General features: G+C 41.9%; 1 protein-coding gene across 2 annotated transcripts in view; it reads right to left on the reverse strand.

Moving 5' to 3' along the window:
* The window catches only part of phldb1a (pleckstrin homology-like domain, family B, member 1a), a 64,930-nt gene that overhangs the window by 16,658 nt on the left and 33,795 nt on the right, over positions 1-14,477 (reverse strand). The window contains exons 1-12 of one of the 2 annotated variants that reach the window (XM_088321383.1): positions 13,090-13,298; positions 12,889-13,026; positions 9,818-9,949; positions 6,684-6,839; positions 4,721-4,831; positions 4,571-4,657; positions 4,391-4,504; positions 2,710-2,829; positions 2,468-2,617; positions 2,223-2,363; positions 294-404; positions 163-223 (exon numbers count right to left, since the gene is read on the reverse strand). In XM_088321383.1, coding sequence (XP_088177509.1) covers positions 163-223; positions 294-404; positions 2,223-2,363; positions 2,468-2,617; positions 2,710-2,829; positions 4,391-4,504; positions 4,571-4,657; positions 4,721-4,831; positions 6,684-6,839; positions 9,818-9,949; positions 12,889-13,026; positions 13,090-13,164 — 1,396 coding nt within the window. In that variant the 5' untranslated portion in view covers positions 13,165-13,298. Of the gene's footprint in view, positions 1-162; positions 224-293; positions 405-2,222; positions 2,364-2,467; positions 2,618-2,709; positions 2,830-4,390; positions 4,505-4,570; positions 4,658-4,720; positions 4,832-6,683; positions 6,840-9,817; positions 9,950-12,888; positions 13,027-13,089; positions 13,299-14,477 lie in introns of those variants that run through there. The other variant, XM_088321382.1, reaches the window with a different exon arrangement.

A 14,477-nucleotide genomic window follows, 5' to 3' on the forward strand; every position in this document is an offset into this window, starting at 1 on the left:
TCACATGACCCAATGAATCAATGATCTCATAACTTTCCAATGCATTCAATAACCGATTTGAATCGTTCTTATCGATTTTCGCCATACTTTCTTGCTCTGCCAATCAAATGATGAATAAGATCATTTATTCGTAAATCTGACTGTGCCTCACCACACACGTACCTTTATTGGGTTTCCCCGCGTCCATCAGGGTTGAAAACTCCTTCAGAGTCAGCTGCAATCCCTAAGAAACGAGAGGAAGCAACCTACTCAAGTCATACTGAGGAGACGAGTCGACGTTTGCAAATTCTCACCTTGGTGGTTTTGTCGCGCGCGAGGGTGGAGGTATGCGCGGTCAAACTGCAACTTGCAGGAGGACATGGGGTGGGTTGAGCCACGTCACCGTCTGAAATGGACTTCAGCATCTGAAAGAACAAAAGCGGACGTGGAAATGTTGCATTTTTGTAACTGGGCGAGTAGAAGAGCGGATATGGACGAAAATCATTCCGTATATCACGCTTGAAACAACAGTGAGCAACGGCAATCCCAAGTGTGGCTACTAAGTCGTTATCAAACATGTCCAAAACTTGACAACACCTTACATTTTGCTGAGTTTCCGGCACTGCAAAAGATTTTTTCACTTTTGAATGAATTGATTCATGTACTATTTATTGCAAAGGTTGTACGGCCTACAAACGTCGTTTGTTCTTACAACTCTTTCACAAGATATCCATTTCTTTTTATTTCCTGATATATTTTGTCGCATAATATGAACATTTTGGGGGGCTTATTGAGTCGGTTGTGAGATACAGAACTGTACTTAATCACATTTTTAGTGGAAGTACAATGTTGGCAACAAGATTCACTTGATATTATTGGAAATTATTTGAATGCTACACCAACTTTTTCTTCTTTTTTCTGTGTTTTTTTCTACTTTTTTGTAAAATTCCTTTAAAAAAATCTCATTGCGTTTATTTTCTCCGAGCTGTTACTTTTTTTTGTTTTTGTTCTCTATTTACTTTTTTCCTACATTTCTTTCTTTTATTTTTTTCTGGCTTTTTTCTAAATTTTTCCTTTTTTTTTCTCTCTTCCTTTTGTTTCTTTTTTTCTCAGCTTTTCACTACTTTTTCATTTTGGTATGTTTTTATTTTTTGTTCTATTCTCCTCTTCCTTTAAGTCATTTTGTGCATCATTTGACATAATATTTGCTCATGTTGGGATTAAAGAAGCCAAAACAACCTGAAGAGCCAATTGGGACCCGAAAGAGCCGGTTCCTTTTAGTGAGCCGAGCCGAAGGAGCCAGTTCTCGACAAACTCCACTAACTTTACCCAACTCCGTTTTACTTCGACTCGACTTCAAAATACCGCATTTAGGACACAACGTCAGGGGAACCCGTGTATTTTGACCTTCATGCACTGTAACTTTGACTTAAGTCGTTTCTTAATGAGTAATTTTGTGGGATCTTTTTCATACATAACACGTTTATTCACAAACAAGGAAAAGATTTTCACGTTTGTCATTGAATGTGTCAATTGTTTTGTTTTTAACAATTGAGTGAATGCGGTTTTACACCTACACCATTTCACCACGCTATTCTAACTTTACACTCTACTCTGGTGGGCCAGAAATAGCCTTTTGTTGGCATTTATTTAAAAAAAAAATCAAATGACCTAAAGACTTGTTTTTCTTTCCATGACGGCCTGGATTACATCATCCAACTGGTCCAGATTTGGTTTGCGGGCCATATGTTTGACCTGATTAGAATCTTTCAATGATAGGTGACAATTTCTTCCTGTCGTGAACTGACTAGTAAAAGATTTTATACATTTTGACTATAAAGGATTTTATACGATTGACTAATGCAATGAAGCACTGAGTGGGCTGAGGGCAGGCTGTTCGAAATGCATCATGTTTTGTCTAGGGAATTTTGATAGCGGGGCTCTGACGGAGAAAGGCTCGGCGTTGTTTTGAGAAGCCAGACATCAAGGCGTTCGTGGGTGAGATTGTGAAGCCCAGGGGGCTTCCTTGGCACGCCCATGGGAGGAGCCGGTACAATTTGGTAAACGCTACATTTTGATAATTAATTGCCAACACTAGACATGAGAAGAATTTTGTCAAATTTTAGCGGGGACCTCATGCAAATTGCGGGAAATTAATATAATTTAGCAAAGTGGTCATATTTCGAGCACCGATTGCAGCAGCATAAGAAGCAGAAAGAGAATGCAGCGAGTCCTGAGTTTACCTGCCCGTGCCTGCGTGCAGAAAGCGATTTAGCAGGCAGAGGTGGAGGGCATGAAGGGGGCTCCCCCGCAGCCATGATGTCCCGGTACCAACGCTCCAGATTCATAGGAGGCATTGGGTTCCTGTTTAGCTCAGGCTGGCTCTAAAGTGAAGGAAAGCAGACCGGCCAAAGGAGAAAACAGTGAAGCAGCGGAAGAAGAAAAACAACAAAAACGGCAAGGTTAAGAGATGGAGAAGGACACGAACCTTAGCAGCGAGAAGAGAGGAAGGGCAGCCTGATTGGCTGGTAAAAGTGGCATCCGAAGAGGTAAGTGGGAATAACGCGACGGGAGAAGTGGAGGTGCCGGGTCGCCGCACCGCGATCATGTGCCTCAGCTGGCCGAACGTGATGTAATCCTTCACGTGGACCCGAAAGCAGAAAGCGGAAAGTGGGAAAAGGGAGGACCCCCATAGGTGGGGGGCATCGGGGAGGGAGGCAAGCTTTCTACCTCACGTGGAACAGCTTCAGCGGCTGCGAGGCGGTCACAGGCAGCAGGGGTAGTAGGCGGGGGAGGGAGCAGGCAAGCGTTTCCATACATGGCATAGACATCAGACATCTTCAGGTACTCCTGCATCGACAGCCGCAGGTGAGCACACTACCGAATACCTTGGCTCGTGAGATGCAATGCAAGGGTCGTGACTATTTTACTTAAATATGTCCAAAAAAAGCATGCCGCTCAGTCGACAAAATCACCCTGGAGTCGATGAAGGGGTTAAAAGGAAAAACTGTTTTTTTTATATATAACATGCGGGTTAATAGCACGGCTCGATTCACTTCCCTTTTGAAAAGATTAAAAAATAAAAAAATATTGATTCAATATTTTAAAAGTAATAAAAAGTAAAAAAGGAAAAATAATGAACAAAATGATGTCATGAGCTAAAACGTCAGCATCAAGGCACCTGAGCAGATAATCCTAAAAATCGATCTGCCGCCATCTACCGAAACAGAAGAGTATTGCAGTCAATATTCTGAACCGCTTACTCAACAAGAGCACTGCTGCCAGGGAGGAGTCAAGACCAATGTTCCCTGTCATTTTCCTTAGGGGTCTGAGCGTTCACACAAAGTCAGTGAGAAACGCTTGAAACAACAGTGAGCAACGGAAATCCCAAGTGTGGCAACTAATTCATGATCAAACATGTCCAAAACTTGACGTCACGTTACATTTTGCCGAGTTTCCGGCAATGCAACATTTTTTTTCATTTTTGAATGAATTGACTCATTGCCTACAAACGTCATTTGTTTTTACAACAATTCTTTCACAAGATATCCATTTCTTTTTATTTCCTGATATATTTTGTCGCACAATATTAACTTTTTTGGGGGATAATTTAGTCGGTTGCACGATACACAACTGTATTTAATCACATTTTTGAGTGGAAGTACAATGTTGGCAACAAGATTCACTTGATATCCCTGTTTTTTTCATTTTTTTTTTCAATTCCTTTAAAAAATCTCATTGTGTTTCTTTTTTCTGAGCTGTTACTTTTTTCTTTTGTTCTCTGTTTACTTTTTTCCTACGTTTCTTTCTTTTCTTTATTCCTGGCTTTTTTTCTAAATGTTTCCTTCTTTTTTCTCTTCCTTTTGTTTCTTTCTTTCTCAGCTTTTCACTCCTTTTTCATTTTGGTATTTTTTTCTTTTTTGTTCTATTCCCCCCTTCCTTTAAGTCTTTTTGTGCACAATTTTACATCATATTTGGTCATGTTGGGATGAAAGAAGAAAAAACAACCTGAAGAGCCGTTTAGGACCCAAAAGAGCCGGTTCCTTCAAGTGAGCCAGCCAAAGAAGCCGGTTCTCCACAAACTCTACTAACCTTACTCAACTTCATTCTACTTCGACTCGACTTCAAAATACCGCATTTAGGACACAACCTCAGGGGAACCCGTGTATTTTGACCTTCATGCACTCTAACTTTGACTTAATTCACTTCTTAATTAGCAATTTCGAGCCCTGATTTTTGTGAGCTGGCTCGATTTTCTTGTGAGCGGAAAAGCTCTGGGCAATTACGCACACACGCAGCTTAGAGAGACCATTGGTCAGGCCACAAACCGCAAGCAGAAACAAAACACTTTGAAACTCAAACAAGCATGCTGAGAAGGAACTCCATATTTTGTTCATTCTTTGGCTTGTACCTCCTGCAGTCTAACAGGGTGGACTTCCAGGGAAGGGACAGTAGAAGTAGGAAAAAGACCAAGTGAGGGTTGGTCTTCAGAAAGAAGCTCAGGTTCGTGGATGTGGAGCAAACCCTGTTCCAAAAAGGGACCGACCGGTTGAAAGCGCAGAACAGGTGTCGTCGTTTGACTGTAACTCACCTCTTTGGTTTCTCCGTCGCTCTTTGAGAAGTTCTTGGCCGTTGTGCTCTGGTTCCTGTTCTCCAGCGCGTTTAACTTCTCCTGCTCCTACGATAGAGGAACTTTTTGAGATCATCTATAAAGGGACGGCGTTTCACTTGAAGTTCCGACCTTGAGTAATAGCTGCAGGGTGGCCGTTCTCTCTTTGGCCACTCTCTCGCTGTCACGAGTGGCTTGCAATCCCAGTTGCTTGACTTGAGCGTCCAGGGTGGCCATTTTCTCCTGAAGAGAGATGATTATATTTATAGCTAATCAATACTTCTTCCAAAAAGTAACTAATGGAATAAATACATGACAACAGCATATCCAAAAGAGTATTCTCTTTTCCATTTACACGTCAGGTCAAGGCATGTTTATTTGTGCTGCACAGACCACAGACTGTTGCAAACTGCAGACTATTATGACGTCTTCCCCCGATCTGAAACCTATATAAGGGCAAGGAAAACTCAAAAACCGCAGGATGAGGAAAATTAATATGTCGCTTGGGACATCTCTATCAGTTTTGCACATGGAGAAACTGATATTTTGGCCCATTCCTCCTTGCAAAACAGCTTGAGCTTAGTCAGGTTGGATGGAAAGCGTTTGTGAACAGCAGTTTTCAGTTCATTCCACAGATTCTCAATATGATTGAGGTCTGGACTTTGACTTGGCCATTCTAACATCTTGATCTGTTTTTTGGTGAAACAATCCATCGTAGCTTTTGCTTCATGTTTTGGATCATTGTCTTGTTGGAAGAGAAATCTCTGTCCCAGTCTCAGGTCTTTTGGGGACTCGATCAGGTTTTCTTCCAGAATGGTTCTGTATTTGGCCATCTTCCCTGTCTCTACTGAAGAAAAGCAGGCCCAAACCATGATGCTGCCACCACCATGTTTGACTGTGGGGATGGTGTGATGAGGGGTGATGAGCTGTGTTGCTTTTATGCCAAACATATCATCTTGCATTGTTGCCAAAAAGTTGCAGTTTGGTCTCATCTGACCAGAGAACCTTCTTCCACATGTTTGGTGTGTCTCCCAGGTGGCTTAAGGCAAACTTTAAACAACACTTTTAAGAAATGGCTTCCTTCCTGCCACTCTTCCATAAAGGCCAGATTTGTGCCGTATACGACTGATTGTTGTCCTATGGTCAGATTCTCCCACCTCTGCAGTTCATCCAGAGTGATCATTGGCCTCTCGGCTGCATCTCTGCTCAGTTTTCTCCTTGTATCAGCTGAAAGTTTAGTGCGACAGCCCGATCTTGGTCGATTTCCAGTGGTCTGATACGCCTTCCATTTCAATATTATTGATTGGACAGTGCTCCTTGGGATGTTTAAAGCTTGGGAAACCTTTTTGTATCCAAATCCAGCTTTAAACTTCTCCATGACAGTATCTCGGACGTGCCTGGTGTGTTCCTCGTTCTTCGTGATGCTCTCTGCGCTTTAAACACACTTCTGAAACTATCACAGTGCAGGTGCATTTATACAGGGACTTATTAATACATAATAATATGATATATAACGATATATAATAATATAATAATATATGTATATATATGTACGGGTGTTTTAGCCCCTTATTATGCCTCCCAAGAAAGTCAGTGCAAGCAGCAAAGTTGCTACAGGTAAAAAGAGAAGAGTAGTGCGTACAACTATTGCATTTAAGAAAAAAATAATAGCAAAATATGAAGGTGTGCGAGTGTCTGATCTTGCTAGGGAATACAGCATGGCTTCTGCTGACCACCACAAAGGTAAGAAATCCTATTCATAATCATTTTCCTTATCCTTTTTATTTATTTTCACACCTTCATGTTAGCGTAATCTTTCGTACGGAAGATGACGATAACGCGAACGCATGATTAGCCCGGGTTAGCTTTATGTTTACGTTGAACATTCAAGGTAAACATCAGGGTGTTGGAACGGATTAAAACGATTGACATTATTTCTAATGGGAAAAATGATTTCGGTGATCAAACAAATCGGTTTTCGAACAGGGTTCTGGAACGGATTATGGTCGAGAACCGAGGTTCCGCTGTATATGATAAAAAATACCAGAAAAATCTTCTTTTCCCAAAATGTTACCCAAATGTTTGTTTTTCTCACCTTCCTTCTGGCCACGCTGCAGTGATGCTGGGTTCGCTGGTGAAGCAGCTGCGAGCACTGGTTCTCCTTCCGTTCCTCCAGACGACTTTCCTCCTCCAGCTGGCAAAACTCCAGTTCCTCGAATCGCTTGCTGCCGGCTTCCAGAGCTTCGGCTTTCTGCCCGGACAAAATGTCGGATCAAACATCCCATTCTCTGTATCGTCGGACGGCATCGAGCCAGTTTTTGACATTCGGCCATAAAATCATTCCGATGAAGAGGGATTGCATGCTGAGTTATGGAGGATACGCGTTAATAGCATGAACGACGGGAACAGCTGAGAGAGGAGCGGGAAAGCGAAGCCTGCAGCATCGTACTCACAAAAGAACAGTGAGATTTTTTTTTTTTTAAAGAACGACAGAACAGAACGGAAGAAGAGATATATCATCATGAGAAGATCTCCGCATGCCTCTTTTATGGAGGACCCATTCTGCCATATTTAGAAATAAATGCATATAGAAATATATACATGCAAATAAATGCCATATAGGAACACTTGAATGAAGTAATACTTATAGGACCAGGGTTGGGTAGGGTTACTTTAACTTGATTACTTTCAATGTCGTGTCCATCATGGTCGCCGTGGCGACCGGCTGGCCCCACCCCCTGGGCACCGGCTGGAGTAGATCAGCTAATTGGCGTGTGTGCTTCTTAAGGGTGGGTTGTGGGTATTGCGGGTGCTGGTTCGTTGCGTTTTCTGTTCTGCCTTATTCTGTTCTGTCTGTCTGGAGGAAACCTGTGTTTGCACGTTTTGAGTAAAACCTGTTTTGTGAGTATTTTTAGTCTGAGTTCCTGTTTTCCTGTAAAGCCTGTTTTGGTTTGTTTTGTCCCAGAGTGTTGGACGAGTTTTATTTTGCTAAATAAAAGTACGTATCATTAAGGCGAATGAGTTCATCCTTCCTGCCTCCTGCCTCCGTTCTGGTCCGGTCTCGTGACATTCAGACATGGGGACTTGAGACTTAGTGACTTGGACTCGAGTCGACTCGAGTCGCTGTTTTTATGACTTGTGACTTGACTTGGACTTGGCAATCTAAGACTCGGGACTTGACTTGTGACTTGACTTGCCCAAGAAAAAAATACTTGGGACTTACTTGGGACTTGAAGGTGAAGACTTGAGACTTACTTGAGACTTGCACATGTGTGACTTGGTCCCATGTCTGACATTCAATTACTTTTGGATTACTATGCTAATAAAAGACAAAAGAAACTAAATATGAATAAAATGATGACTCACAACACGTGGTAAGCTTTCTCTCCTGGCTTTGATCTCTGGCAAACAAACATCAAATACCACAGAAACAAAATGAACATAAATCCAAACAGCTTGCCGACATCATTTTTGCTGTTCCATCTATTCCGTTACTTCCCAAGCCTGCACAAAATGGAGTCATTTTATTCATATTTAGTTTGTCTGTTATTAGCATATTTGGTATTGGAGTAATCCAAAAGTCATTGAAAGTAATCCAGTTAAAGTAACCCTACCCAACCCTCTATAGGACACATTTTTATTTATTTATTTATGCATTTTGTCATTCATTTACTTTCTCATATAGTTTGTAGCATATTTTGTCGTGTATTTTTCCGTGTATTTTCTCCGGTATTGTTTTGTGTCGTGCATTTGGTCATGAATTTTGTCGCATACTGTTATTTATTTTGTCGCGGATTTTCTGGAGTATTTTCTCGTGTACTGTATTGTGTCGTGTATTTTGTCGTGCATTTGGTCATGTACTTTGACGTGTACTTTTGGAGAGAACGTTGTTGAGCGTCGCCCCAAAAAATACGCAGAGACGAGATATGGAAAAAAGGGAACGGGCTTTTTATTGCATTCGGGACACGTTCGAAGTTCCGGACGTTCAACATTGGCTTTTGTAGTGTTCTCAAATAAAGTTAAGATATCTCCTGAAGGTCGTCCGCTCTGGCAACAACGTCATCCCACGACCTTCACCAGATGCCTACATACTTATCATAAATATTGACCACATTCCACAACACTACTTTGTCATTTATATCGTCGGCTTTCTTGTGTATTTTCTCGTGTATTTGGCCATGTATTTAGTCGCTTATTTGGTTTCGGATCTGCTTGTGTATTTTTCTTGTGAACTATATGGTGTTGTGTATTTTATCATGTATTTTCTTGTGTACTGTATTTTGTCATGTATTTTATCATGCATTTTGTCATGTCATTTGTCTTTTTTTTTTGTGCATTTTGAAGTGGATTTTATCATGCATTTTTTTCGTGTACTTTTTGTCACGTACAATGTCATGTTTTTCTTCTTCTTGCGCATTTGGTTATATCTTTAGTTGTGGGTTTTGTTGCGAATTTTCTAGTGTACTGTCTTTTGTTGTGTATTTTATCATGTTATGTATTTCGTCACCTATTTCGTTTGCTATCTTTTTGCGTATTTTTCTGGTGTACTGTATTTTGCCATGTAATTGGTCATTTATGATTTCGAGCATTTGAGGTGGATTTTATCATGCATTTTTTCGTGTACTTGGTCATTTATTGTGTCAAGTATCATGTTGTGTTTTTATTGTGTATTTACTTGTACGATGTGTTGTATATTTAGTCGTGGGCTTCGCTGCATATTTTCTCGTGTACTGTCTTTTGTTTATTTTCTCGTGGATTTTTTCATGTATCTCGACATGTTCTTTGTCGTGTATTTTGGCGTATATCTATTTTGTCCCAAAATAATGTGAGTCAAATAAGGACACGGCCCAGTTTCCTGATCCTATCACTGATCACTTATCACCTATTGTTAAACGGTGCATTCGTCAATCAACCAATAGGTGGCAAGCTCAGCCCGTTTGACCCGCCCCTCGTTTGTACGAATAAGAGAGGTAAATCAACAATACACGACAAAATAATTGACAAAAAATACTGACAAAAAAATGACAAAAGCATAAATATATGAATAAATTGCATTAGATTCATATGTTTAGGTACAAGGTGATTGATGTATGGGTTCATTTATTGAAATGGTCCATATTTGTAGTTATTCAAGTATTTTTCTACGTATTTCTAGATATGGCATAGACTTTTACGGGTGTTCCGTGCCGGCTAACCGATTCAGCCGGCGAGCTTTGCGGCAACACTGACCCTGCCGAGCTGCTGCTCCCGTAACTGCTCCCTCGGAGACGAGGGGCATTTATCAAACTCCCTCTTCAGCTCATTGTACTCATTCCTCTGCTTTTTCAGCACCTTCCGCTCGGCCGACACATTAGCCCTCCCCTAAAAACACACACATACACATCCAAAATCGTGTACAAACCAAGAACGGGCACGATAAATCTGCTAAATGTATCCATTGGTGTAATTACGTCAAGTACTATTTTGCTGGGCTGCCTGTTAAAGGATTTTATGCATTTGACTATAAAGGATTTTATACAATTGACTACAAGTTACATGTATTCAGTGTAATGCAATAAAGATATTCACTGGCTGTGCTTTAGTTCAATGTACAATAAAAGGTCAGGGCAGGCTGTGTGGAATGCATAAATGGAAGTTGTTTTGTCTAGGACAGTTATGATAACAGGAGGCCTGGGTGTGCTGACGCAGGAGGACCAGAGATTGTTGGGCACGAAACCACTGCCTTGGCATGCCCATGGGAGGAGCCGACACGCCATCATGCGGGGAGAAGATAGCCAATAAGAGAAAGCGAAAGTTAGATGCAGATGACACATAGCCAATAGGGGAATAGTGGGATGTCTTTGCTTTGTTTGTTGAAATGTATAAATGATCCCGGGCAACTTGGATGGGGGCCGTCTCCTGTTTACACTCAGATCTGCTGTTAGGAATAATAAAAATCCGCCCCGTGTGGTCCTTCCTGGTCACTTTTCTCTCAAAAAACGAGCGCGCGTAATTATTGGATGAATGTAGGTCGTTTTTGGTTAATGGAGTCAGATAACTAATTCGAAAAATTTGGTAAACGCTAATTTTGATAGTTAAATCCCAACACTATCGATAAGTGCTCATCCGTAGTCTGCACACGTGTATCGGAGTATAGTTTCAAAAACCAAGAGAACAACATTTGATTTCATGCAAACAAGCATTGTGGTTCAGTCCAGTATGAAGGCAGTTGTTAGAAGTGACATCATGTGACGTATTGGATTGAAATGAACAGTTAACACACACAAAGTTCTCCACTGGCGTGCAAGGATGGACATTAGGTTGTGCTAGAGTAGCTGACACTCTTTGATCTTTAAAAAGAATATTGTTTAATATGCTACTCTGGCTTCCTGTGTGGAGTTTGCATGTTCTCCCTGTGCTTTTGCTGGTTTCCTCTGGGCACTAGGGTTTACTCCCACATTCCAAAAACATGCATGATTGATGGGTGGGTGGGTGTTAGGGTGGATGGATTCATTGATAGATAGATGTCTAGATAGATGTCTAGATAGATAGATGTCTAGATAGATAGATGTCTAGATAGATAGATGTCTAGATAGATGTCTAGATAGATAGATAGATGTCTAGATAGATAGATAGATGTCTAGATAGATAGATGTCTAGATAGATGTCTAGATAGATAGATGTCTAGATAGATGTCTAGATGTCTAGATAGATGTCTAGATAGATAGATAGATGTCTAGATAGATAGATGTCTAGATAGATGTCTAGATAGATAGATAGATAGATAGATAGATAGATGTCTAGATAGATAGATAGATAGATAGATAGATAGATAGATAGATAGATAGATAGATAGATAGATAGATAGATAGATAGATAGATAGATAGATAGATAGATAGATAGATAGATAGATAGATAGATAGATAGATAGATAGATAGATAGATAGATAGATAGATAGATAGATAGATAGTTTTTTGTTATTTTGACTATTATGTGCCATCTACATAATTGTCACTATTGGCTTATCATATCACTCTAAGAACTGACTTGCTTTTTGTAACTTAAAATATTAGATTTTTTTTAAAAGGAATAATGGAAGGACCTATAAGGACGGATTGGAATTCATTTTCATAATAGTTCAAAATCCATTGTTGTCTTCTCTTCTTCAGTTGAGTGTCTACTCAACTGTAAACGTATTAGAGCACTTGCCCCTTAAAAAAATGACGAAAGAAAGAAAAAAAAACAATATTAAAAAAAGGAAAAGAGATAATAAAAGAAAAAAATGAAAAAGAGAAAAATGTGAGTAAAAAGAGATAGAAAATAGAATAAGAATTGAAAAGAGAAAAAAGAAACAATAGAACAAAGAAAAATAAAAAAATTACAAAAAAAGAAAAAAAGGTGAAAAAGCAAGAAAAAAAGAGGTAGCCTTAGCAGCAAAATGGCTGAATATGATGTTAGCCTCCTCTAGCTAAGCCTCGTGTTATGTGAAAAGAATGCAAATTTCTCTACCGATGACTATCTTGAAAATGCACGTCATAGTTCATGTATTTTAGATTATTTTTTATCAATCAGTATTACTTTTCATGGATTGTTTTTACCACAAGGAGGCGCTTAGTAATACAAGTTATTCCTTTAAACTTTCTTATGAAGGCAGAGGCCTCACATTATTGTCATGATTACTGATTTGAATCACCTGTGCCCACTCATCTGGCGCCTGATTGGTTCCCTGTCCCTTTTTAGCCCAGTCCTTTCAATCGCCTGTTGTCAGTCCGTCAGCGAACCTCTGTTGTTACAAGGCAAGCCTTTTTGATCCTGACTCCCGCCTGTCCCGTTTTTCCACCTGCCCGTTCCTGATCTCCCCGTTTGTCTCCGGCTACGACCTGTTTTTGATCCCGTCCACGTCTGCTCTACCGTCCCGGCTTACGACCCGTTTCTGACCCCAACCACGTTTTTACTCTCCTGCCCCTGACACCGATACGGAGGATCCACTCCTGTATTCGGATCACAATCCGATTGCGAGAGCGACTTTCTTATGAAGGCAGGGGCCTCACATTATCATCCCACGGGTTGCAATTGGCCCCCGGGCGGCGGGGACAGATTGGAATTGATTTTCAAACTAGGTCAAAATCCATTGATGTCTTCTCTTCTTCTTTAGAGCGTCTACTAAACTATAAACCTATTAGAGCTTGTTCCTTAGGACTATCCATGCACGCCACGGGAGATCAAAATCAGGAGTTAAGTCATGATTCCTGTTAGCACGGGAGAACCGATCCAATACAAAACAAAAACGTTTCGGCGATGCTCTACAGGAGGCCAAACCTTTTCCTTCTCCCGTTGAGCGTCCATGTTCAACTGGCTGATTTTCAGCTGCAACTGAGAAATGAGCTCCCGCTCGACATCCACCTGCTCTTGCTCGGCCTGTTTCTCGGCCTTCAGCAGAGCCTGCTCCATCTCCACCTGAGGGAACGCGAAAGGAGTCACAACCTAGTAGCAGGAACCTCAACATAAACCATCACGGACCTCCTGTTTGGTCTCCTTAAGTTGCTCCTCGAGCTGGTTGACCCGGTTCCTGAGATCATCCACCCTCGCCAGCATCTCGCTTCTCTCCTCTTCCAGCTCCGGACCGCCGGAGACCTCCTCACACTGAGGATAATAAATCCATCAGAAAGCCAAATTGCTCTCGGGGTTCTCCTGTTGAAGATCCCTCACCTCTTGATGGGTGCTTTCGGTGCTGCTGGACTCCTCCGCCTGAGCCTCCTCATCGTTCAGCCGCTGCATATCGCTGCCCGCGCCCCTTCCTCCCCTCAGGAGCCCGCTCCTCACCACCTCGGCCAGTTCCTCCGCGCCGTCCTCATTGTTGTACCCCGCACACAGATTCAAAATAGTCTCCAGCCTCTGTCGCTCCTACACCGAGGAGAAGAGACATGACCAGGACCTTCAGTACACAGAATTACAGTAGATGGTGTCCCGCTGGCAGGACAGACCCCGTCCCAACTGAGCAGCTGTCGCAAAACTGCAGCGAGTCGACAGCTGTAACATGAGAGCGGGAAGTCCTAAGATGGTGTGTTTGGTCTCGGGAGGTGGCAAGTGTTCAGAAACCGCTTTGAAATGTGTAGGAATGAACTCCATTGATTTATAGTTGAGAAAGCAGAAAGGCATTCCTAAGATCTTATCTCATCTCATCTCATTATCCTCAGTAGGGTCGCGGGGGTGCTGGAGCCCATCCCAGCAATCATTGGGCAGGTGGCAGGGGACACCCTGAACTGGTTGCCAGCCAATCGCAGGGCACACGGGGACAGAAAACTCACTGGCTCATTCCCACCTAGGGACAATTTGGACCGGCCAATTCACCTGAAATGCATGTTTTTGGAATGAGGGAGGAAACCGGAGTGCCCGGAGTAAACCCACGCAAGCACGGGGAGAACATACAAACTCCGCACAGGAAGTCCGGTAGCTGGATTTGAACCCACGCAGGAGGTTCCCAAGACATGAACATGCGCTAACCATTGCGCCGCCGTGCTACCCCATTCCTAAGATGAGTACCGTAAATGACGGACAACAGAGTGCAATTTTAAGGAAGTCCACTTTGTTTTTGTACAAGCCGCACCAGATTTAAGCCGCAGGTTTGAACAGCCATGAAAATGACAAATGTAAAGAAAATGAGTGGGAACATGTAAAATAGTAAGACATTGAACCGCAATTAACCGATACGAAAAAGTCCAACAAAAAACATTCTCTGCGAACCTCAGTTTACACAAGGAAAGCTTATTTCCGACCCCGACCACGTTTTTGCTCTCCTGTCCCGGCTACTGACCCGATTTTTCCGTTCCAGACACCACCATCGCTCGCCAAGAGAGTCCCACTTCCGCGTTCAGAGCGACCCGCTTCCCGCGACCAGCAACCCTTTC

This window comes from Urocampus carinirostris, chromosome 17 (assembly GCF_059441175.1).
Source record: "Urocampus carinirostris isolate Australia breed hairy pipefish chromosome 17, RoL_Ucar_1.0, whole genome shotgun sequence".
Classification (NCBI taxonomy): domain Eukaryota; kingdom Metazoa; phylum Chordata; class Actinopteri; order Syngnathiformes; family Syngnathidae; genus Urocampus; species Urocampus carinirostris.